A 23,763-nucleotide genomic window follows, 5' to 3' on the forward strand; every position below is an offset into this window, starting at 1 on the left:
ACGGGAGGGAGTGCTGTTGTCTAAAATGTTTCACAGCTGCTCTAATCAACAAAACAAACACCAGCCATGTTACATTGAACTCAATAATGTGTATGACAAAAAGTAGACAGCCTGCAGTTAATTAGACTACATTTTCGGCAAAGCGGAAAGCTGAGGGGACTATTTTTGTTGGAGGAGGAATAAATCGAGAAATCATATATTTTCTCAGCTTTTTGTCATTTTTTTAATCAGCTTTGTTTAATAGAACTGTTGTATAAAAGCAATATCACACTTGAGACAGCAACAACAGCACTCCCTCTCGTGTGATATTGCTTAAATATCATTGGGCCAATATCCGGCCCAATGACAGATATTGGTGGTTACTGTCATATCTATTAATGTAACATAGGAGAACACAGTCATCCAGCCCTCCTCCCCCTCTGATTTGGAACAGAACTAGATGCCCTAGAAATATTTTTTTCATTCTCATACTTTTTAAGCGGTGCAGCCGCTTCTATGCGTGATTTTGCTCGTATGCACCTGGAGGTCAGTAGTTGACCTGGGTGAATCCATCTCGTGTAAAAAAAAGTGTATAGTCACCTGTAGGTCAGCAGTTGACCTGGACAAAACCATGTTGTGTTAAAAGGTGTAGTCACATAATAGGTTATTATAGGTCAACAGTTGACCTGGGCAAAGCCATCTCGTGTAAAAAAGCGTGTGAAGTGATGTCACTCAACTGGAAATGATGTCATGCAATTGCTCGACGGTGATGTAATCAGGTTGTGCTGTGGTCACCTATGAGGTCACCTGGAAGTGATGTCACTTGGGCAGTTGTGTGTGTGTATGTTGAATTTTAACTAAGACGACAATTGCTCGAGTGACATCAGTGATGACATCACAACTGCCTGATGTCACCTGTAGGTCAGCAGTTGACCTGGGCGAATCCATCCTGAGCGAGTGATGTCACTGGTGAGTGATGTCAGTCTACTGGAAGTGATGTCACACATTTGCCCAACTGTGATGTCATCAGGCAGTTGTGATGTCATCAGTTCTGAGTGCTTTTCTTTTTTCTTAAGGATTTGTTCAAGGCTTGAACCCCTGGTATTGCCACTTGCGACTATATTTATTATTATTGTTTATTTATTTATTTATTTATTTATTTATTTATTTATTTATTTATTTATTTATTATTATTTATTTATCTAATTATTTATTTATATATTTGTCAAATTTAGCACAATAACATAGTGTTTTGTCAAAACATGCCAGGATACCTTTATTATGGGGGCATTTTTCCATGTCATCAGCTACATCCACTTGCCTGTTGCCCTTGAGAAAATAAAACATCTCCCTCCCTCTCTCTCCCCTCCCTCCTCTCTGTCCCCCTCCCCCCCTCTCTCTCTCCCGCCCTCTCTGTCTGTCTGTCTGTTTCTCTCTCTCCCTCTGTTAGTGTGATCAATTTCTCGACTTCCTCATTTTGGGGTGGCTGGGCTGAGCAGCAGAACACAGGATATGCTCAGTGCTGCTGTCAGTTTCGCAGCAGCAGCAGCAGCAGTAGGAGGAGTGGTGGTGCTGGTGGTGAGGACAGCACACTCTGCAGTCAAGATGAGTGCTGGGGATGTGGTGTGCACCGGCTGGCTTGTCAAATCCCCCCCGGAGAGGAAACTCAAGAGATTTGTGAGTAGTAGACCATGCTGGTCACTTTACTCCTATTCTTAAGCCTTTACCGGAGCAGCACAAATACCAGTTTATGCTGTAGAGCCTGCCTGGTGTGTGTGGTGTGTGTGTGTGTGTATGTGTATGTGTGTGTGTGTGTGTGTGTGTGTGTGTGTGTGTGTGAGTGTGTGTGTGTGTGTGTGTGTGTGTGTGTGTGTGTGTGTGTGTGTGTGTGTGTGTGTGTGTGTGTGTGTGTGTGTGTGTGTGTGCGCGTGCGTGCATGCTCTTTGTATGCTTTTTTGGATATTGCTTGTAACATAGAAGCAAGAGTCTTATAGCTCTTTGTAGACTGGAGTCTAATGGAAGCTCCATTGTATCCTCTTCCTCATTTCCATATTATTAATGCCTATAGTGTTGTGGCTTCTAATGTTGAGGATTTTTTTTATGTTTCTAAAAGAAACAATGCATATAAGGCTTACTAATAATATGTTGGTATTGCACATATATGTCAAACATGGAAATTACTCACAAGAATATGCAAACGTTTACATCAACAGTATGTGGCCTTATGCTGTTGTGTGGTTGTTGGGGTCATGTGAGAGTGTTACAGGCCATCCGCTCTGCTTTCTCTGCTGCTTCTGTGTGTGTGTCTGTGCGCACGCGTGCGTGCGCGCATGCGTGTGTGCATGTGCGTTTTCTAAGAAATTAGGGTGTGTATTGTGACACATGGGAAGTAATGTCACTCCCAGGCACTTGAAAAATGAAAAATGAACTTTGTATTAATTGTATTAAATACAGTATACTTACTATCAAAAGTAAAACAACTCTCTTCACTGTACAAATGTTCCATCTCCTAAACATGAACCTCTGTAGGTAAAGATCACATTGCCAATGTCCAGTTATGGCTTACTTTGGACCTTGTTTGTCTTATTGACACTATGCGTGGCATGTCTGTCTAACCATTTCCTGCTATAAACACTTCAAATCCCAACTGACTCATCATGCAGGAGCAAATTGCCAACATGCAGGAAGGTAAAGCAGGTCACTGCATGGACTTAAAGCTTAGAAACCACATGCAACCAATGCAGGTGAGCCACTGCCCAGAGACTGCCACCCTCTGGGCAGTGAGGGCTCAGCATTATGCTATTGCATCGAGGATTTCAGAGCTAAAACAAAATACCTGATACCAGTTTCAGTGTTTCCCTATAAAACATTGATCAACTGTATAAACAGCTTGTTCTTCTTTGTATTAGACATTTCTGTTAAATACAGTGAACTTCCTCTTCTTTGCACTTCTGGGAAGTATGAGTTGATGTTCCGCTTAGTGACAAAAAGCAAGAAATATGGTGTAAAGTTGATAAGTTATAGCTGATGAACATGAGGTGTGATCTAATTTACAGGAGTAAAATGGTGTGGAATCTTTGGAACGATGCAATAATGTACATGAATAATATGAAAGTATAAATACAAAGTGTAAAGGTATACTATGCAACTTTTTTAGGGCCCTTCAAACGTAAAGAAACTTTTCTATATTCTTTTTTACATTTTAAAGTATCTTTTAGCTCAGACAGAGCTCCTGATACAAGGAATATCAGTTTGTAAGAGCTAAAAATTAGTTTTAGATGTACTTGAAAGCCATAAACGGTCTGTTTACATTTGTATTGTTTGCAAACATTGGAGAAAAACAGGCTTGTGTTTGGAGTTTGACAATTAAAAGAGCACATTGTCCATCTAGAAGTCATCGGGCCCTATCTTCGTACAGGCGATATCCCCTATTTACATGTACGCTTGCACACCGGTTTGCGCTTGCCTTAACACAGGCAAGATAACAGTGCGCCTTGCGCATTTGTCCAGGTGTTATGCCGAGTTTTGCACCCCCGCCCCGGCAGCAAAAAAAAGCATCCCCACCTCACGGGAGCATAATTGTATTGATTTATACAGAAACATAACTGTTTAAAAATTATATAATTGTTTGGGTAGACATGACCTCCCTGTTTTTAAAGCCCCATTCAGCAACTTTTCCAAGTTTTGCTATTGGAGAAACTGCGCCCTCTGCGTGCAACAGTATTGATATCGCCATTCAAAGTCAACAAAACACAGCACCAGAAAGCTCTATGTACATGTTGTGACATCAGGTACTCACCATGTCATGAAATAATAATCCATAGTGCTGTCAGCTGTGACTGTGTTGTCCATAGTTATATAATAATACATCCATGGGGTATACTGACTCTGACCCCCCCCCCCCCCCCCCCCCCCCCCCCCGGAAGTGGGCGTGGTTTCGGCCGGAAGTGGGCGGAGATTCGACCCATTTTTTGTTGTTGTTGTTCCTCTCCAAATTTACAGAATAGTTTCAGCTATCAGCTTCATCTTGTTTCTTCGGTCGCTATTCTCTCTCCTGAAGATTTGTTTTCCGACGGGGAGAAAGCCCCACGTGTTAGCCACCTGTCAATCTCTCTCTCTCTCTCTCTCTCTCTCTCTCTCTCTCTCTCTCTCTCTCTCTCTCTCTCAGCTCAACGCTGTAACACCATTTTATTTTGAAATTCAGTTGACTTTGCCATTTCCCACGGATATTGTCGCGTTTTTCCTTCATGGCTTGACATGGAAAGGGAAAACGATATGTATCATAGCGCATTTCATGCGCATATGCCAATCTGAGTCATTTCGCAGTGTGTATACGCCGTATACCTGCGTATCACGTGGACTACACCACTGCTCCCACTGTAGAGCGCATGCGTGCATCTTGCCTCCAGGACGCAGGCACCAAACTGCTTAGTCCCAGGAGAGGCCTTTGGAGGGCGCTGTGTGACCAATAGAGGTGACATTCTCCCTGTTACAAGTCACTCTACCATCCTCAATGACTAAAAAGCTGTTATATTAAGGTGAAAAAGTTACTGATTGGGGCTTTAAGTTAAAACAGCCCCAAAATCTCGTGAGGATGCAATACTCGCAGGGGAGCATAACTTATCACAACAACGGGCACAAGCGCAGATTAGAGGCATGCCAAATCATTTATGCACGGCGCAAACGGGATTTGGGCGGTGTTAACCACCAGAATTATTCACAGGTGTGGCCTGTACCGTGATCAAGCGCAGCAAGTGTTTTAGCGGATAAGAGGTCCTTTTCAAAGCTCTTAGCGCAAAGTAATTGCGCGCTGCTGACGATAGGATAATGCCATCTATCCCCACATTTTAGCGCTGAAATGGCTGCTTTGGCATGTGGCAGGCCTATGCCCAGTACAATTATAACAGGCATGCGCTTGTGCCCGCCCCCAATTTGCATTGCGCATGGCGTTAAACGAGCGCAAATGCTAAATTACCGCCAGTAGCGGCGCATACACCGGGGCAGAGGGTGCGCCCGCCCCGCCGCCCCGGGCCCACTCGTCAGTGGGCCCCCATCAATTTTTTTTTTTTTTTTTTTCTGCAGGCCAGGCCACCGGGCATCAGTCCGACGTACCCGATTATGCAGTCCGCGCCTGTCTGTGTGTGAGAGAGAGAGGGAGACAGGGGCAGACAGGGTGCTGTCTGTGACAGCCTGTCGCTGTCCATCTGCGGTGGTGCTGAACCGAGGGCTGTGTCTCGGTGCTGAAACATCTGAAGAGGCCTGGCTGGCAACCTGTGTTTTTCTTTTTCTTCTTCAGAACAAGCGTGTCTGTAAAGTGGCTTCACTGTAGGCGTTCTTGGACATAATATTACTTGGCTCATTGAGTGACAAATTGTGGATATAGGGGCTATCAGCTATTTTACAGTTGTGACTTAAAATTACTTTATTTAATAAAGTCAGTGGTGTGAGTGTGAGAGGAATTCAATCAATAGACAATAACATTGGTGTGTTTAAAATGAGATATTCCACTAAATATGGCTAAAACAGATTCAAACATGCAAAAAAGGCAAATTCTTCTTCGTGGCCTGGCCCCTGCCTGGCCTTAAAAAAAAAAAAAAAAAAAAAATTGATGCCCCCCCTAAGAGCTTCGCCCCCTCTGGGCTGATAGGGTCGCTGCGCCCCTGATTACCGCTTTTGGGAAGATAGGGCCCCTACTCTTCAAGAATATGACTTCAAGTTTGAAGGGCCCATAAAAAGTTTCTTCACACTCAAGTGTGACAAACTGCTTGATACTTTATCCCCCAGACATGGAGGAAACGCTGGTTTGTGCTTCGAAGAGGTCGCATGAGCGGTAACCCTGATGTGCTGGAATACTATCAAAGCAAGAACTCCAAGAAGCCAATCCGCATCATCGACCTGAAGGAGTGCGAGGTGCAAATGCAGAGCGGGCAACTTCGGATAAAGAGGGAGTTCCTGGAAAAGCACCTCTTTCTCGTGAAGACGTCATTTCGCATCTTTTACCTGGTCGCCAAAACTGAGGAGGAGATGAACAGTTGGATCAAAAGCATCAGTCAAATCTGCCACTTTGGGAGCCTGGAAGAAGCAGGTAAAATGATGACAGAGACGGAGAGATACATGATATACTGTTCAGTTTGAAATGTGCCTTTGTTAAAGCTGCACGATGCAAGGGCTTTATATCATATATATAGCTTTATATCAAATCTATAGCTATATATCATGTAGGCTATGTCTTATCACCCTAAATCACAAAGTGTGGCTACAATAGGGAAGTGGGTCCCTCCCTGATTGAGACCCCATAGATTCACCTTATTTACCTAAATGATTATTAGGCTACTATTTGGTATAAAGCATCACAGACCGGCCGGGTTGGTAAACATGATTTTACTGATGTCAGATTATTGAAGTGCTGACATTTCAAATAGTTGCCTCTATCACTGTGATTAGGAGCCTCTATCTACAGTTTGAAGTTGCCCAGTGCAGCGTTGTTAACTGAGCTATAGTTGAGCTACTTGATGTTCCAACACGATCTGTGCTGGGTTGGAAGGCTGCAAAGACATCAGGTCACCTTTAAAGTCTGAGAGAATTTGAGGTTAGATTTGAGGTCAAAATGATTCCAATTCCAGTTAATATAGAGCATATTACTGGAATTTGTTTTTAACCACAATTTGACCCGCATAGCATTGTGGTCTTCAACAGCCACATTCAGGTCAGCCACACTGACTCAGCAGCTAGCTACACCTGATCAGACATTATCAGTGTGGTTAAAAAAATCTGGTCTTTACTCTGCAGCATACACACACACACACACACACACACACACACACACACACACACACACACACACACACACACACACACACACACACACACACACACACACACACACACACACACACACACACACACACAAACACACACACACAAAGGGAAGTAAAAGCTATATTATTCAGTCGAAATGTAATTTAAATCTTTACATGTTTGTAAAGATTTACATTTTTTGCACAAAGCTCCCATAATCATCTTCTTGTATGAAAATGTAGCCGACTCAGATGATCATGAAGATGATGGTCATGAAGAACAGACTATTTTCATCAGTTAGTTTACATGGCATGCTGCAATACAGTAGGCTAATGTATGGGGATATGGCTAAATATTTGTATGATCAGAAGACAAACTATACTCTGAAAATATATATAATAAATTGATTACATTGTTGTATAAGCAGTCCTGTGTATGTACAGTAGGTAATATATTATTAAACATATTGGTTGCTAATGTTAACCAGTAAGCCAATGTTACTGTATTCTCCATAGAAGAGATGGAGGCAGCTGATCAACTAAAGAGCCAGAGAGCACAGATCACATTCAATCACATTCATTTCCATGTGGCTCCTATGTCTCCCTGGCTCTTCTCTTTCCTTGGCTTCTCTTACACCCTTCTCTTTCTTTACCTACAAGTTCTTTGATCGTGCATAATCAGAATAATAGGGGCACAGGAATACTTACATCTATTGTCAGGACAATGTGGTTTTTGACCCTTGCACACAATGATCTTGGTGAGCTAGGAATTTCAGTTTATTCTAGTGTTGCAGCAGTCATTTTAATTCTGGGTAATAGAATTTAAAAAAAAATTATATTTTGGAGGCAGGCTTAAGAACTGGCAGTTGGAACGTTGTCATCTGTGTGGAGCAGATAGAGCAGGCATGATCCCCAGAGAGAGAGAGCATTTATTACTGACAGAGGAACAGCACAAAAGCTGATACTGGAGCCCTGCATGTTACTGTCAATGACCACAAAATCATGACATGCAGTCAATACACAATCTGTCTGACTCTATATAGCATACATAGTTATATGTACTGTAACATATTCCACTAAACACGAAACACTGTGACACAGATTATTAATAAAATAACCCACACATTAGCTATATTTCAATGGCAAAGTAATCTGAGGTGGAAGAGGCAGGCCCGGCTCCAGACCCAAATTACAGAGGGGGGCTGCCCCTAGCTTGGGGGGGGGGGGGGGGGCCAAGCTACCCAAGGGGGGTCCATGGGGGTTCTCCCCCGGAAGAAGATTTTGTACATTTTAAAGTAAAATTCGTCAACCTGGTGCATTTGAAAGCAAAATGAAGAGGATAAATCTATGAAGAACTACACACATCTCTAATGTGTTGTGACTTTACAAATAATTAGGCCTAAACAATTAATATTAAATGTATTTACACATTGTGCACAAATTACATTCATTGTGACAAATTTACAATAGTTAATATCCAGCCAGAATCATTGCAAATGGATGTTCAAAGTAACAGTTAGCAATAGCACTGCGTTAATCAATGCCTAATGACAGCCAGATTCCGTTTTAAACTTTAAAACAGAAAAACGGAAAAACGTTTTTAGCAACAACAACAACAAAAAAAACACACAAAACGTCAGTACAAATAACATAGAATAGCACTCTTGAATAATAACAGTGCTCCATTCAGTATTGGACTTGTGCAAGTCATTTTTGACAGAAACATTCTGATGTTTTTGTTCACTGCTGTGTATTTGAAGCATGATTTTTATTTAGACTGGAAGAAGAAAAGTAAGCACTATTGATTACCTGGACAGCTAGTGTATCAAAAAAAAAAAAAAATCTTTTCCATTTATTTTCTTCAATTTCAGATTGGGGGGGGGGGGGGTGAAATGGAAAGATGCAAAATTTCTGTACCTCACCAAAAAAATATTGAGAAAACATACAATTAACAGCTTTTGTCCTACAGTCACATTGGGTATGCGGCTAACCGTTAATGTGCAATTAATGTGCCTGCAAAAAATAACATTCCTCTTTTTCATTCCACCTGATGCCTTGTTTCAATCAGCCTTTTTATGGTAAACTGGGTACACAGGTACAGGTAGCAGACAGCTGTGTAGTTTCTGTGCATGTTTGTGATTTGCAGCCTTGTTAGCAGAGTTGGCCCTGGGTGTCAACATAATGTTAGCTTTTTATGGCTCCTTACTGGTTTGAACATCTCAGATACATGTTTTCTCACTTTCTCCTGTCATGTTTTCAAAAGAGAGCTCAGAGGAGGGTTGTCCTCACACACCAACCTCCCAGCAGCCCTCACCTGTAAATGGTGACAGAGGGTCCATATCAAGCCAGCCAGAAGAATCCAGTCATCCACTGGACTACCTCTTTCTCTCACAGTGTGAGACAGGGGCAAGTGTAAGCATTCGGTATGTTCAATCTGTAAAACTCTGACACAAGATGACATAATAGCAATATTTTTGGTTGTTTAACAAATGCAATATCCCCCCCCCCCCCATCTTTGTAGATGTGACAGCTTTTCAAACTCTGAGAACTCTCTGGAACAGAAGTCATCAGACGATAATTTCATGGACATTGTTGCCTCACCTCTTTACACCAATTCGTGGTCTTTCTCTCACACTGGCCCCTGCCCATCTCTTTTTACCCATGGAACATTGACTAACCCCCCTTTCAGTGCTCCGTGCACCCCCATGGCTTCAACATCATCCTTTTCTTCTCCACTACCACATCACTGTGAGTCAAGTGTCTTCCACTTTGACAAAGCTTACTCTTCTGCATCATTTGAGGCAACGGCTGATAGCCAAACACCTCCTCCACTGCCGCCGAAGCCCAATCACCTCTCAGAGCAACTAAGTGATGAAGGAGCTCATAGGCTGCGACCAATGAGTGCAGACCACCCTGAACTCATTCCCAGGAGGATATCTTTGTCAGGCCTGGACCATTTCAGAATAGGTATATCCACAACACAAGATTATTTTTAGTGTGTACAATGCAAAAGATGGAAAGAAACTGGGCTAAAGAAAATGAAACTTACTTCTTGGTCCTATATGTACAAATTTTGTTGTAGACTCCCAATGCAGTACCTAAAATAACTTAGTAAACGTGATGTGGCACATTTTGAACTTTTCAACATCTACTTGATTGTGATGGTTGATAAAAGCCATCTTTTGTTTTTAGGAGATGTTGAGACCAGCTCAACGAGGAACATGGGGCAGAGTGTTCATTTGGTGAGAGGACATCAATGGCTAAAACAGGCACTTTCAACAAAAAGCACAAGACTTTTTTGTAAATCTGTCAAAAAAACACTTTATCATGTTTAGCCCAACTACACTGACAGTATGATATACATTTGACCTTGTGATGCACTGTCTTTCAGCAGCTTTGTTTAAATTCCACTCAAATACCAAACTACGAGGAAGACTATGTCCCCATGGATTCCCCATCTTTCTCTGTTACCGCTGGTGTATCTGACAGCTACATCCCCATGAGCCCCAGAACCATGAGTTTCCTTCATTCAAACTGCACTGTTGAGTCCCCTCTGACTCTCAGTCCAGCTATGTGTCAACCTGGAGATCTGGCCCCGCCTCCAGTCAACCGGCATCTGAAGCCTCGTAGGAGAGGTGAGAGCAAACTTAATAACAGGCCTGATTCATAAATATTTATATTCCTAAATGTTAAAAACTAAGCATTAAAAAAATTCTTGTTATTTTGTCTTATTCCCTGCAAGAGCAAAGAAAATGACAGTAGCAGAGTTTACTCTTATATTCAATTCTTGTTTGACTTGACTTTTGTACTGCCTTTCTAAGAGTCTGCTGGTTTACCTCATATCATTCACAATAGGCAGATCTCTCTCTCTCTCTCTCTCTCTCTCTCTCTCTCACACACCTTAGGTAGTTGATATGTTCCTCAGCAGCTGTGGAGTACCATAAGGCTCCATCCAATATCCTATTTAGATTTTTAAGTGGGACATGCTCATATCAATTAATGACCATTATAGTTATTTTCGCTGGTGTACTACTAATGATACACAGCTGTAAAACCCAGTACAGGGTTAATACAGGTCTATTATCAGATAGAAACACAACAATCACAAACATAAATATCAACGACAATTCAACATAAGTGTATCGTTGGTCTTTACATGTCTTTGCCTTTTACCCAGCCATAATGGTACCTCAAAGCATAAAAAGTGCAAAAGGGTTTGACAAAAGAAGATTTAATCTAGCAACATGTCGAACAAGTCCTTTTTGGAATGAGCTTTGAAGACTGGCCTGAAATGCACATTACAGCCAATGTAACGTAAATGCACATTACAGCCAATGTAACGTAAATGCACATTACAGCCAAGCCAATGTAACGTTGTCTTTCCTTGGTTCACAGTCCGACCCCCACCTCTTGACTTGAGAGGCCTCTCTACAATCAGAGAATGTCCCACTCATCTCCCTTTGAGCAGAACAATGACCGAACCATGGTGAGAGAAAATAAATCAGTCTAAACAGTCATCATTTGCTTTTAATTCTTTGAATTATGATCAGTTAAATCTCCTTTTGATTATCCTTTTACATCCACTGGTGTAATAAATACAATATTTCTGCCATCTCAAGGATGATAGTGTGTCTGTTGGCCTTGTTGATTGGTTGTTGATCTGAATTAAATTCTTACTTTTTGTATGTTTGTGTTAATTCCAGCATTACAGTGGACAGTTTACTTCTTGAAAGAAGAAACAAGGATGGGGAAAATGAAGGAGATGAAGACACAACCTACACTGTAAAACATTTATTTTATTTATTACAATTTATTTGTTATTATTATTATTATTATTTTATTTTTTTCTGAATTTCTCCCCATTTTCTCCCCAATTGTACTTGGCCAATTTCCCACCCTGCTGCCCCGGTTGCTGCTCCACCCTCTGCCGATCTGGGGAGACCCAAGACTAGCACCATGCTTCCTCTGACACATGTGCAGTTGCCAGCCGCGTACAATTTATTTATTATTAACTCCGCCAACAGAGTTGGTAACGTGGTTATGTTTTCACCCCCGTCTGTCTGTCTGTCTGTCTGTCTGCAGGATATCTAAAAAGGTCATGAAAGGATTTACGCGAAACTTGCCAGAAAATCTGGTCATGTGCCAACTTAACCGATTAACTTTCCACACTCACTCACCTAACACCACGAAACGTTATTAAAAGGTTGGTCATGGACCAAGGATGAACTGGTCAACTTTCCACGCCCACTGGCCAAAAGTGGGCATGGCAACTACAGTGCCGAATCACAAAAAGGTGCTAAACTTTGTTGAAAGTTTGGTGGAGCTAGTTTATATTTTCAGTTTTTTAAAACAAAGCATATACAATAGATTGTAATGACTAAGCCTAGATTACAGCATCTCAATAATTCAACAGAAGAGCTCATGGGCCTTAAAGGTGACCTTTGACTGTACATTCATAGGGCCCTATCTTCGTATGGCGCCATAGGCGGATTATGACATGACAGGCCCCTGGGCCTGGATGCATAATGGGCCCCCCTCACAGTGCACATACGCACGATTAAGGCCAGAATAATACACTCACCTGCATCTCAACAGGATTTACAGCACAGCCACCTGAACACTCAAAGCCAAACAGCACAATAAGAAGAAATAAACTCACCTGTATCTAACACAGGATTTACAGCTCAGGCACACTCAATTAAAGCCAAAAGCACAATAACCCTCTAATTGTCCATAAACTTCTGGAACATTTTATCAAAAATATAGGGTTGGCCCTAACATCCCCACACATCCCGCCACCAGTCGAAAAAACTGGTGCTGGACTAAAAGAGACTCAAAGTAAAGAAAGGAATGTCCGCATCAGTATTGAATAATTAAGTAGCCTATTTACTGTAGTTTCGTAGCATACAGTTATTATAAAGTGTTCCCGAAAAATATTGTTTCTCAGTAGTAAGGCACTAGTGAGAAATACACTGATGAGTGAAAAGTGTGACCACATGCCCTGCTCTCTCCTACATAAAGCATCTTATTTAACCATTCAACTTCCTGTGTAAGGCCTTGTCACTACTGTATACAAGGTGACCATTAAGGCACACTCAGACAGTTTCTGGGTTGATTTGTCTTACTACCTGGTTGTGTGCCAGGGTGAGACCTAGCCAACTGAAACTACGATATGGAGACTCTTGAGACTGAGCATGTGCGTGTGTCTCCATGTGCTATCTGTGCAGGCAGGCTGTGTGTGTCATAATATCCTGGGGGTGATGAGAAGTAGATGGAGGAAGGAGAAGAGGCCCCAAAGTGTCACAACTCATTTATCAAACGATCTCCTTTCTTTGTTACTTATTCTCATCCACCCTTCCTCTTTTTAATTTCAACTCTTCTGCTTGAAACTCTCCCCCGTCCGTTCATACTTGCCTTTGCTACCATCCTCTCCTTCCTTCCTCTTCTCACCTTTTCTTTTGCACCACAGCTTTCAAAATGTATTAAACATGGGTCATTTACAGCAGGGCGATGTGGGAATGTAGGACTTTAATCATGAGAGAGATACAAAGTATCTCAATGGAGACAAGATAGGTGGGGTTTTTATCCTCATCTACACTTGGACAACTATTTGGAAAACCATATCAGTGGTGTAAAGGATCAGTTCATCCCAGGCCTGGGCAAGAGACACGGTGGCCCTGTGAAGAGGCTCTGGGTTATGGGCCCCTGAGCTCTTGGGCCCCTGGGCCTGGGCCCGGTAGGCCCGTTCGCTAATACATCCCTGTATTGCTATCTTCCCTGCGTCTTAAGCTATCGTCTGCCTCCACCATCCAGTTTTGCGTTGGGATCTAAGCGCAAACACAGGTGTAGGCGTGGCCCAGGCGTGTCCGTGGGCCTCTAGCCTATCATCTGTCTCCCACAAGTGTAATTTTGCGCTCTGGCGAAGATACCGTCGCTATGTTCTGAGCGTAAACAGAGCTTTGGGCGTTGTGCGTTCCAAAATAGGCGTTCCAGCACAATGTGTTAGAAAAAGGGGCCTTGGGTGCTCTCAATTTTAATGCCACCAAATAGCTGGTCTTAGCGCAAAAAACCCCACTACGCCAGGCGTATGCCTGAGTGCAGATAGTATTCTCCGCACAGTGCAGGAAATCCTCGCTTGGATGGATACATTACACATTATGCATGGCACGACGTGCGGACACAGTCCCTCCTTAGAATGCCATGTTGATTTCAACTATAGCCTACACTGCAGAAAAACACACCTTGATACACTGCAGAAAAAACACACCTTGATCTAAAAATGAAAATTCGTTTGTCATGGTTTTGTGCCAAAAAGTGGTTTTGCGTTTTGAATTGGATTACCAGGGGAATGAGGGTCTGGCGGCGCGGAAGTCTGTGTGTAGCCCGGGGAGGGGTGCTTTTAAATGTTCGGCTAGTGTGCCGGGTCTTGGAGGGGGGTCTCCCCAGAGAAGGTGTGAGCTGGGCCGGGTAGGCAGGCGGCGTGGGTCGGTGAACAGGCTGGGTAGAGGCACTGAGGCAGCGCTGTGCGCGGTCCCGCAGATCAAAATCAGTTTCTGGCAGCAATCACTTTTTGACACAACACCAGCCAGTAGGCTATACAGTAACCTCTCTCCCTGCAATTGCACCATGCAACAATAGTTTAACCCGAGGGGACAATTTTGGTATAGGTTATTGAAATTGGCTAGAATTATAATCTCACACATCCCTACCCTAGTAAAGAAACAAATATTTTTTAAATGTGTATGTTATAGCCTATATGAGTGAAACAACTAATTAATACTAATTACAAAAGCATCAATTTGTGCATATGTGTGCTGGTGGAACAAAATTAAACTTCAAATAGAGCAGCATCACTCATTGCGGCTCTCGGTACGCTGCGTAATTACGCATGCAGTAGCCCCGCAGCGGAGGTGCAGGAGAAGAGAGCCCGAAAAGGGATAAGCATACATCCGTCCATATAACAGCATGAAAGCTGAAAAACATTTATGGCAGTAACACACACATTATAATAACCCTCCCATTATTTGAGCCGGCAGCATTCATTGCACACTTTTTTATAATGTCCTACTAGGTCTAATAACTGTTTTGGTGGGGCTGAGTATGTGACAACGGCGGGCGAGATGAGCTCGGTCCGCGTGTCAAGCGGGTTGGGTTGGGTTGGGTTAGATTTTTTAGGACCGTTGAGAAGAGAACTATTCATGACAGCCATCAAGAAAGGAGAACAGCACTCCAAGTTGAATACTTTTATTACCACACAGACGTTTGGGCAGCAGCCCCTTTTTCAGCATGTGAAATGGCAATAATACACAGGTGATTCACAGGTGGGCATGTCACGTCATTTGATTTCTATGCATGACAGCCTCACATCTCTCTCTCTCCCCCCATCTAGGCTATCTTTTCTCTCGCCCTCTTTCTCTCTCACTCTAGTCCCTCTCAGTGATGAGGAAGCTGCTGACATGACGCTGTGGCTTTCATGGGCATGACCACGCCTCCACAATGTTTTTGGGTATAAAGCGGAGCTTTGCGCCGAGATGACAAGCGCAGCGGCCTGACACGCCCACAATTAGGGCTTTGCGTGACGCTATTCCAGCGTAAAACAGGCGCTAACGCAAAATTACCGCCGTTGCGAAGATAGAGCCCATAGTGTGCAATAGAGAGCCCCCCAGGGATGACGTATTTTTGTAGTCGGAACCAACGGCCTAGCTACGGGTGTGCCTGGGTGTGCCAGTGCCACCCACACAGGCAGCTGGCACACCCAAAGAAAAGGGGGGGGGGGGTATTTTTGTTTTGTTTGTCTGCAAAACACATCAGCTGTCATGCGTAAGTGTCCGACTGTCCGCTATGCATCATGGGAAACTAGCTAAGTTGTCTAGTAAAGTAAATAAATGCAGCCGCAGCGCCAAATCAAGAAGACATGAAACAGAGCTCACTTTTAAGCTTTTTCGACAAAGGCAAGAAACGTCGCATTGACGAGGAAGAAGATGACTCGTCACCCTCCCCCTCAACAAGTGCGGCTTGTAGTGCACCCGTTCCCGCACCTGTATTGGTGGTGGACAGTGGAGAGACAGACGATGAACATGATGCTGCAGAAACAATGACGTTAATAACAGCGGGCAGGGGCGGAGCGACCCTATCAGCCCAGAGGGGGCGAAGCTCTTAGGGGGGCCCCATCAAAAAAAAAAAAAAAATTTTTTTTTTTTTTTTTGAAGGCCAGGCCAGGCCGCAGGGCCGGTTCCAGAACAAGATGACTAGGGGTGCATCCTAGTTAGGAAGGGGTGCAGATGCCCGGCCGAAGGCCGGGCTCACTCGGGTGGCCGGCCAAAGGCCGGCCGGCCGAAAAATTTGACATGTTATTTTACTAAAAATAATGCATTTGACCATCATTTCAAGTAGAATGATACCACCCAAGCAAGAATATTTCAAGTGTTTCAAGTGCTTTACTGAAATATTTGGACCATATAATGATAATACAATTATCTCAACCTTAAAAGGTTACATATAGGTGCCAAAAAGCCATAAAATCACATCAAAGAACAAAGAAAAACAACAACTATAATTCAAGTTTAAACAGTAAGTGTGCAGCTGTAGCATTTATACATTTTTTTACTTTTCAACTGAGCATGCAGACAAATAAGGGTGCAATGCATGCTTTTGCACCCCCGTAGAACCGGGCCTGCCAGGCCACGAAGAAAAATGTGCCTTTTTTGCATGTTTGAATCGGTTTTAGCCATATTTAGTGGAATATCTCATTTTAAACACACCAATGTTATTGTCTATTGATTGAATTCCTCTCAGACTCACACCACTGACTTTATTAAATAAAGTCATTTTAAGTCACAACTGTAAAATAGCTGATAGCCCCTATATCCGAAAACACAATTTGTCACTCACTGAGCTGAATATTATGTCCAAGAAAGACTACAGTGAAGCCACTTTACAGACAAGCTTGTTCTGAAGAAGAAAAATAAAAACACAGGTTGCCAGCCAGGTGGCCTGGCCTGTAAAAAAAAAAAAAAAAAAAAAAAAAAAAAAAAAAAAAAAAAAAAAAAAATTTTTGATGGGCCCCCCTGACGAGTGGGCCCTGGGGCGACCGCCCCCTTGCCCCCCCTCTGGCTCCGCTACTGACAGCGGGGGACGCAGCTAAAAACACACCGGTGGTTTGTGCAGCAGCAGAGTCAGATGACACTCGCTACAGATCTCTCTGCAGTAGACGAACCTGCATGCCAACCAAACTTGCATTCTTTCCCGACTAAAACACTCTTTGGAAAAAGTAGGTGAGACTTTTTTGAGATAGGCTACCAAAGTGGTTTTACATGTTGTCAAAAAATACAATTTAATTGACTGCTTCTATCTGCTAATAATGAGTGCGAAAAGGAGCAAACATTGATGGTTATGGTCATATGGTCCCATCTTAATATTCCTCTAAATCTGGCTTGAAAAGGCCCAAATTGTTGGTGGTTTGCCCCCTGGCACACCCTGTCTTTCTGTGGCACACCCAATGTGCCAAGTCTGGCTACCCAGTGGTCGAGCCACGCCCACCCATGCATTCGAACGGAGGCTGCTCACTCGCGCATGAAGCCATCATGGGGGGGGGAGGGGGGTTTCTTCCTGGTTTTACTTCCTGATCATGCAGCCTCAGGCGAAGTGCGCATGTGTGCCATAACGTATTCCATGACGTCTCTCCCACCCCTCCCACCCATGGATGTATTAAAAGAAAATACACCCGTATACGGCTCTTAGTGGCTTCGGAAGGAAAAATGACCCCATAATTTTTTTTTTGATAATTAAAAGAGTCGTTTTATACTTTGAGTCACACCCGGAAAAAATTCCCCTGGGTTTAACAGCTGCCGGGGTCCCCATGCAAGTGGATGGGAATTTTCCTTTCTGGGCTGCATGGCGTCACGTGACTTGCAATACAGAGCTTCGCCACCATGTTCAAATGGCTTCACAGCCCAGCGCTATAGACCCATTTCACGGGGGCCATTTTGTGCCGAAAAGCCAGGGTAAACACAGGTGCAAGCAACACACTAATGAGGGTTTCCCAATTCCAATGGTGGAAGTTGGAAACCCTCATTAGTGTTTTGCTTGCACCTGTGTTTACCCTGGCTTTTCGGCACAAAATGGCCCCCGTGAAATGGGTCTATTCCTGGGGGCTTGGCTGAACCCGGTGAGGGAAAGATAATTTCCGTGTTCGTCATTTGAAGTGATGATGTCGACGTATAATATCCCCGTCGACTCAGTGTAGTCTCATTTAGCAGTTTGCTAGCTAGCCGCCCTTTTAACATAAAAGCTTAAAAACTCATAAAAGTGGTCCTCATGTGTGAAGATTATCCTACTGAACACTGGTTCGCATTTGATTAAGCTCGCGTTGCCCAGAGACCTTATTAGACGCATCGCACCATAGGTGAAATCAGTGAAGAACCAGGAAGTGTTAGCATCAATGTTTTCCGGACTCGTTCCTGGGGCTCTCTATAGGGCCTTATGGCGCATTCCTTTATCGCAAAATAACTGGGATGTTAAGGCTAAATGACGTCGCATTCGTTTTGTTAGCATTTGCAGAAAACTTGAGCTGGGAAGTTTACTGTTCATTGGTCAGATCCAGTCGCTAGCCAGGCTAGCCATTGTTAGCAATAAGTTGATAACATGGCATTTTGCGCATACAAACACTGCAGCCTCATTCACACAGATAGATGTTATGCAGTGCTGTGTGTACAGCTGATTTAATGAGACAAACAAAACAGAAGTGCTAAACAACATTACTACGATTATAACTACTGTTGTTGTGCGGCGCAGCCATCTTGGATTTTTTAGGTCGGGGCTGCTGAGGCTCCTACGAGTTTGGAATGGGAAATACCAGCTCTGGTGACGTCACCGTCCCAGCTCATGACCTTTGAAGTCGTAAGATTACCAGTTCCCAGTTATAAACAAATGCACGATTACTTGGCTGCACATGGGATAAATCAAAGATGGCTTTTGTTTTCCCTCGACATAATTTATAGACTTTGTATTCAGGCTCAATACAGTGTTGCCTTGATGTAGCCTAAGGCTGTTGTGCTTTTCTGGTGATTGAACGTGATTAACAGTAGGCTAAGGGCCACTGACACTAATTTAGTTTCCCTGTGTAGCTCATGAGAAAACAAGCATTAAGTCACTATATTTATACAGTAATATATTTCTAAATTTAAGCAGGTAGCAAATGCTAATTTAGTCTTCCATTTCCTTCACACAGCCTCAAGGTCATTTTGAACAGGGTTGTCACAGAATTTTCATAATTGTTGATATTTTAATGCCATTACAGGTGAGCTAGCATTGTTTTTGTTCTTCTACATCCCAGACTCATTTGATTTTGCAAAAGATTTGCATGGAAAAGACGAATCAATACGTTAAGAGTGCACAGCCAAGAAAACACATGTATATATAGTAACAGGACAGGCTAGGTTGAGAGCATTGGGTTGTACAGTCATCAAACACACACAAAGTAGTGAGCTCTCCCCAGTGGCAATGGCCTGGGCTTTTATTTAGAAAAAAGGTAGAACCAAAAGAGTCGCAAAAGGTAAACATAAATTGGCTCTGACTGGAACTCTACTTTAGCCCTATCCAGGCCGCTATCCGGCTTACCGGGTTGTAAACTCACCAGTTAGGTGTCAGGTCTGGTTGTCCTTGCTCAGCTCTTTCTGAGCCTCTTTGCTCTGCTGCTTCTCCCCTCTAATGTGGCCCTCTGCACTTAGTCTGATCTGGGCCTAATCAGGTGGATGGGGAACATCTGGGCCCAATCAGGTAGTTGGGGACAGCTGGGTGAGTTTGGTCAGGTACACCATCCTCCTGAGACCACATGATGGAGCCAACGGGTGGGGACATAGCAGCCCTCAATCACCATGCCCCTCAGCCCCTTACAATATATATACTGTATATATATATCAACAGATCGTCTGTGGTGCCCCAATGACCCTCCGGGGTTATGGGATAGGTGAAGGTGAAGTGATATATATATATGTATATGTATATAAATACTACTACTAATAATTATTATTATCGTGTGTCCTGGTGGCTCACCTGGTAGCACCTGTGAGGGCGCCCGTAGTAGATCGGGTGGTGAGGCTCAGTCCTGCCAACGCGAGGTCCTTTGCCGAATGTCATCCCCTCTATCTCTCCCCACCTTTCCTGTCTGCCTACTGTTCTATCTTATATATATATGTGTTAATATAATAAGTACAGTATTTAGAAATTTGATTGAAAAGTAAAAACCACAGAAAGTTCAACATAAAATATTAATATGATATATGATTAATAATGATCATTCCTGACATCCTGTATGACCTAAATGTATTACCGTACTTTGTTTTCCTAAATCACTATGGGATCAAATTAATTGGGTGGGAACAGTGATGATTCTGAATGAAGAGAAAATCTTATTTTTTTCCTTTTCATGGCAGGAGTCCAAGCAGCAGTCTCTTCTCACCTTTGATGGAGCACCTCAGTCCTGGGCGAGGAGATCTAACCTTGACTACTTGTCACTGGACTTCAATTCTGCATCTCCTTCTCCTGTGCAGAAGGTATGTGGAGATTGGATAGTTAATAGAGATGAACTGGCTAAATACTCAACAAAAGGCAATATCTTAACCCTGTCTTCCTAAATACATCTGGGAGATGCTGTCACAGTATGGGCCTTTTTCATCAGCAGCCATTTTGTGTCTAAAAGACAGGAAGTTAATGTTTTGCTTGCACCTGTGTTACTTCCTGCCTTTTAGACACAAAATGCCCCCTGTGAAAAGGTCAATTCCACACAGGTTGGTCCACCAGTGGCTCAATCAATTCTCCAATGGTCCACCAGCATTTGCCGTGACTCAGTGGTGGTTCAGTGATGGACTATAGCTGATAGCATAAATTAACTGACAATGTAGACACTGTGTCTGTTGCAAGCCGTTCCATAAGATAATCAAATGTACTTGTATTTACAGTATACAACACAGCTGTTTATTTACAGTATACAACACAGCTATTTTTTTGCTGCATAGAATGCTGTCAACCTTTGGACTAAAGATGCAAGAAAATACAAATGAGGAACAGCTACATCTTACGCACACACAGGACCAATGTAATGCTTGCTCAGTGCTAAGAATCAGGACATGACATGAGATAATTTAAATATGTGGAGATTTTGGGCCCATTTTGTTGTTTGGTGTTGTATTTTAAATTTCTTATTGCGGATAACTAGTCAAAAATAGACCATCTGATGTGATGTCAAGGTATTTCCAGTACAGCTACAATAGAGTTCAAGGCAAAATAAATTCTTCAAAATATCTACCACATACAGTAAAAGAGCATTGAACACATAAAAGGGCAAACCTACGTATGTATCATATATGTGGTTCATTGGCCTGACAGCATTTATATTTGTCACGGGTGCCGGCAGATGTCCCAAGCAGATGGTGACACAGCAAGATTTTTGAAATATGTTATTATGGCCAATTAAATGCCCCAAAATGGCCAATTAATCATAGCACTACCCACAGCAGCCAGCAGGTCTCTCACACACACACACACACACACACACACACACACACACACACACACACACACACACACACACACACACACACACACACACACACACACACACACACACACACACACACACACACACACACACACACACACACACACACACACAGTGATTGCATGCTCCAAGGGGTATCAGAACTAGTAACTATCGAAAAGATCAACAGGAAACATCAAGTTTGTTGTCAATCCCTCCTTCTGAATCAAAGAGCAAGAGCTGATTTCATTTAGCACCGATGGTCAACAATCATATCTGCGTTCCGATCAGCTAGTAGTTCCCCTTCGAAGTGGACTGCACAGGGTATTTAGCCATGTTAAGTAATAAGGCTGAATACCGTGTGCAGTGCACTTCGCAGGGAACTACTAGCCGATCGGAACGCAGCATAGTGAGAAATTCATCGTATCTTACACCTGCTTTTTAAATGTGAGCTGTATCTGGATAACTCATCTGGATGTGATCTGGATATGGAAAAAAGCATTTTAATGCAAGGTGTAAATGCACCGTGATCAGGATGTGATCAGATCTGTCTGACCACATCTACAGGTAGTCTGGCTCACATTGTGCCCAGATCTTTCACCCCATTTACACCTGGTTTTTAAATGTGACCATTATACAGATAAGTAGCCTCAATAGACCAGAATGCAACAGCCAGAGATGCATTTTGCATAACGGGAGTGATTGTCATTTTTTCTCAACTGGAAAAACTCACTCTCTTATAGTTAGGCTACTATGCCATCACTCTCTCTCACCTACTAAATGCTACAAGCTCAGGCATGTTTTCTGGAGGTTGTGCAAACTAGGCATTCTGGGAAATGCAGGAAATCAAGTGAAGTAGAATTAGATGAAGACCGTTGAGGGAAAGTGGGTAAGCAAATGAAAACAGTTCATCACAATATCTGCATTGGAGATCACAGTAAGAGTATCTCAGGGTAATCCCTCAGCTCACACTCAGCTGTAATATGGCATTACGACCACAATCTAGAATGAGCTCTAGTGAGCCTGTGTGCGCTGCTGCTATGAAAACTTGCATACAATTCAAATGACCATGTGAATTCAAGTGTACAATAACACTAATAACTTCTACTTGTAGGCAATGGGGAAATGAACGCAAAGCCATTTACACATTACATTTGGTGTCTTGAAGCACTCTATGCATTGCTGTGTTGTGCAAAACATCACATACAATGGCAAATGCATGGCATTAGATGTGACATCCTACAATACATTCACTTGTTTAGCTTCAAGACATCAAGTGCAGCAGCGCATATACAGGTGTTTTCATTATTTAATTGTCCTATCAACCACTGCCACTCTTTGACAGAGTTCTGACTTCTTCTTAGCAGCATCTTACAGCAGTGATAACACAATACAAAATATCTCCTATATGTTGTACGGGTAAAGCAGAAGCGTGTTTTTATATAACTTTTTGATTTGTAATTTAAGATACATATTTAGCTGACTTATTTTTCTCTCAATGTCCAACAGGAGCCCTTTCTGTCTGACGAGCACAGGGTGGATTATGTGAAGGTGGATGCGACCAAGACTCAGGCACTACAAAACACCAAGATGGAGTGGACAGATGTCCGGCAGTCAAAAACGTAAAGGAAAGACAAAATACATGATGGAAATATCAAGTGCATTTGGTTTCACGAAGACAAATATATGGACTTATACCAATTAGGGGAACTTTGATAATCATGTCAGCAATAATATACGGTATATTAAAAAATCTGATAAATAATCAGAATATATTAGACACTTGTATATAGACAGCGGAGACACAAAATAGCACTGTGAAAAAAAATCACAATAGTTCTGCACTGTAACATATTGCCTAATCATGCTCTGTATAACAATGGTGTTTTACTGTAATGTACATTTTTTACAAAGTTTTGAAGAGGACATCAAACTCAAAATAGTATTTTTTTTAATTATTTTGTTAGAACAAATGACAGCAAGATGTCAAATGGCAAAATGCAATGTAAAAATATGTGCTTGTAAGAGAGTTGTAAATTGTAAATACCGGTATATATATTTTAATGATAAAGAAAACACTTCCACATAATATATCATGAACCAAAATTATTGGAATGTCCTGTCCTGTCAAGGAGATCTACAAAAACAGCATATTGAATGTGCCTGTTTGGTATGGTAAAGGTCATTTGATGAATTTGCCTGCCATGAGGTAATTTCTGACTTTGTGTAACAATTTTTGCAATCTTTGAAATTGGAAGCTTCAGCTTGAAGCTTGAAGTTTGAAACTCACTTTGTCAATACAATTTAGCAATAGAAATGTTTCAGGTTGAAAGACATTGGTACACATTGGTACCTTCAGACCATTCAGTCTCTCTCCCTATTCACCGATGCCCATGGGTGAAGTTTGCGTTAGTTCAGGGGCTGCACTGCACCTTTTAGTGGCCGTGGCCG

The 23,763-nt window shown here is 42.6% G+C and overlaps 1 protein-coding gene across 2 annotated transcripts; it reads left to right on the forward strand.

Annotated features, from left to right (window-relative positions):
- Window positions 1-1,491: 1,491 nt before the first annotated feature.
- gab3 (GRB2 associated binding protein 3) lies at window positions 1,492-23,395 on the forward strand (the record flags this gene model as incomplete). Of its 2 annotated transcripts, none has more annotated exons than XM_083650139.1 (10): window positions 1,492-1,656; window positions 5,764-6,064; window positions 9,040-9,199; window positions 9,298-9,743; window positions 9,969-10,018; window positions 10,168-10,411; window positions 11,172-11,262; window positions 11,480-11,558; window positions 20,210-20,329; window positions 22,822-23,395. In XM_083650139.1, 10 exons carry the CDS (start codon window positions 1,492-1,494, stop codon window positions 22,936-22,938), a joined length of 1,773 nt encoding a protein of 590 aa, XP_083506265.1. In that variant the 3' UTR covers window positions 22,939-23,395. The 2 variants fall into 2 exon arrangements, with proteins under 2 accessions (XP_083506265.1, XP_083506266.1); XM_083650140.1 differs by having other exon boundaries at window positions 10,171-10,411.
- Window positions 23,396-23,763: the final 368 nt, after the last annotated feature.

The sequence above is a fragment of the Poromitra crassiceps genome (assembly GCF_964638095.1).
Source record: "Poromitra crassiceps genome assembly, chromosome: 1".
NCBI classification, from domain to species: domain Eukaryota; kingdom Metazoa; phylum Chordata; class Actinopteri; order Beryciformes; family Melamphaidae; genus Poromitra; species Poromitra crassiceps.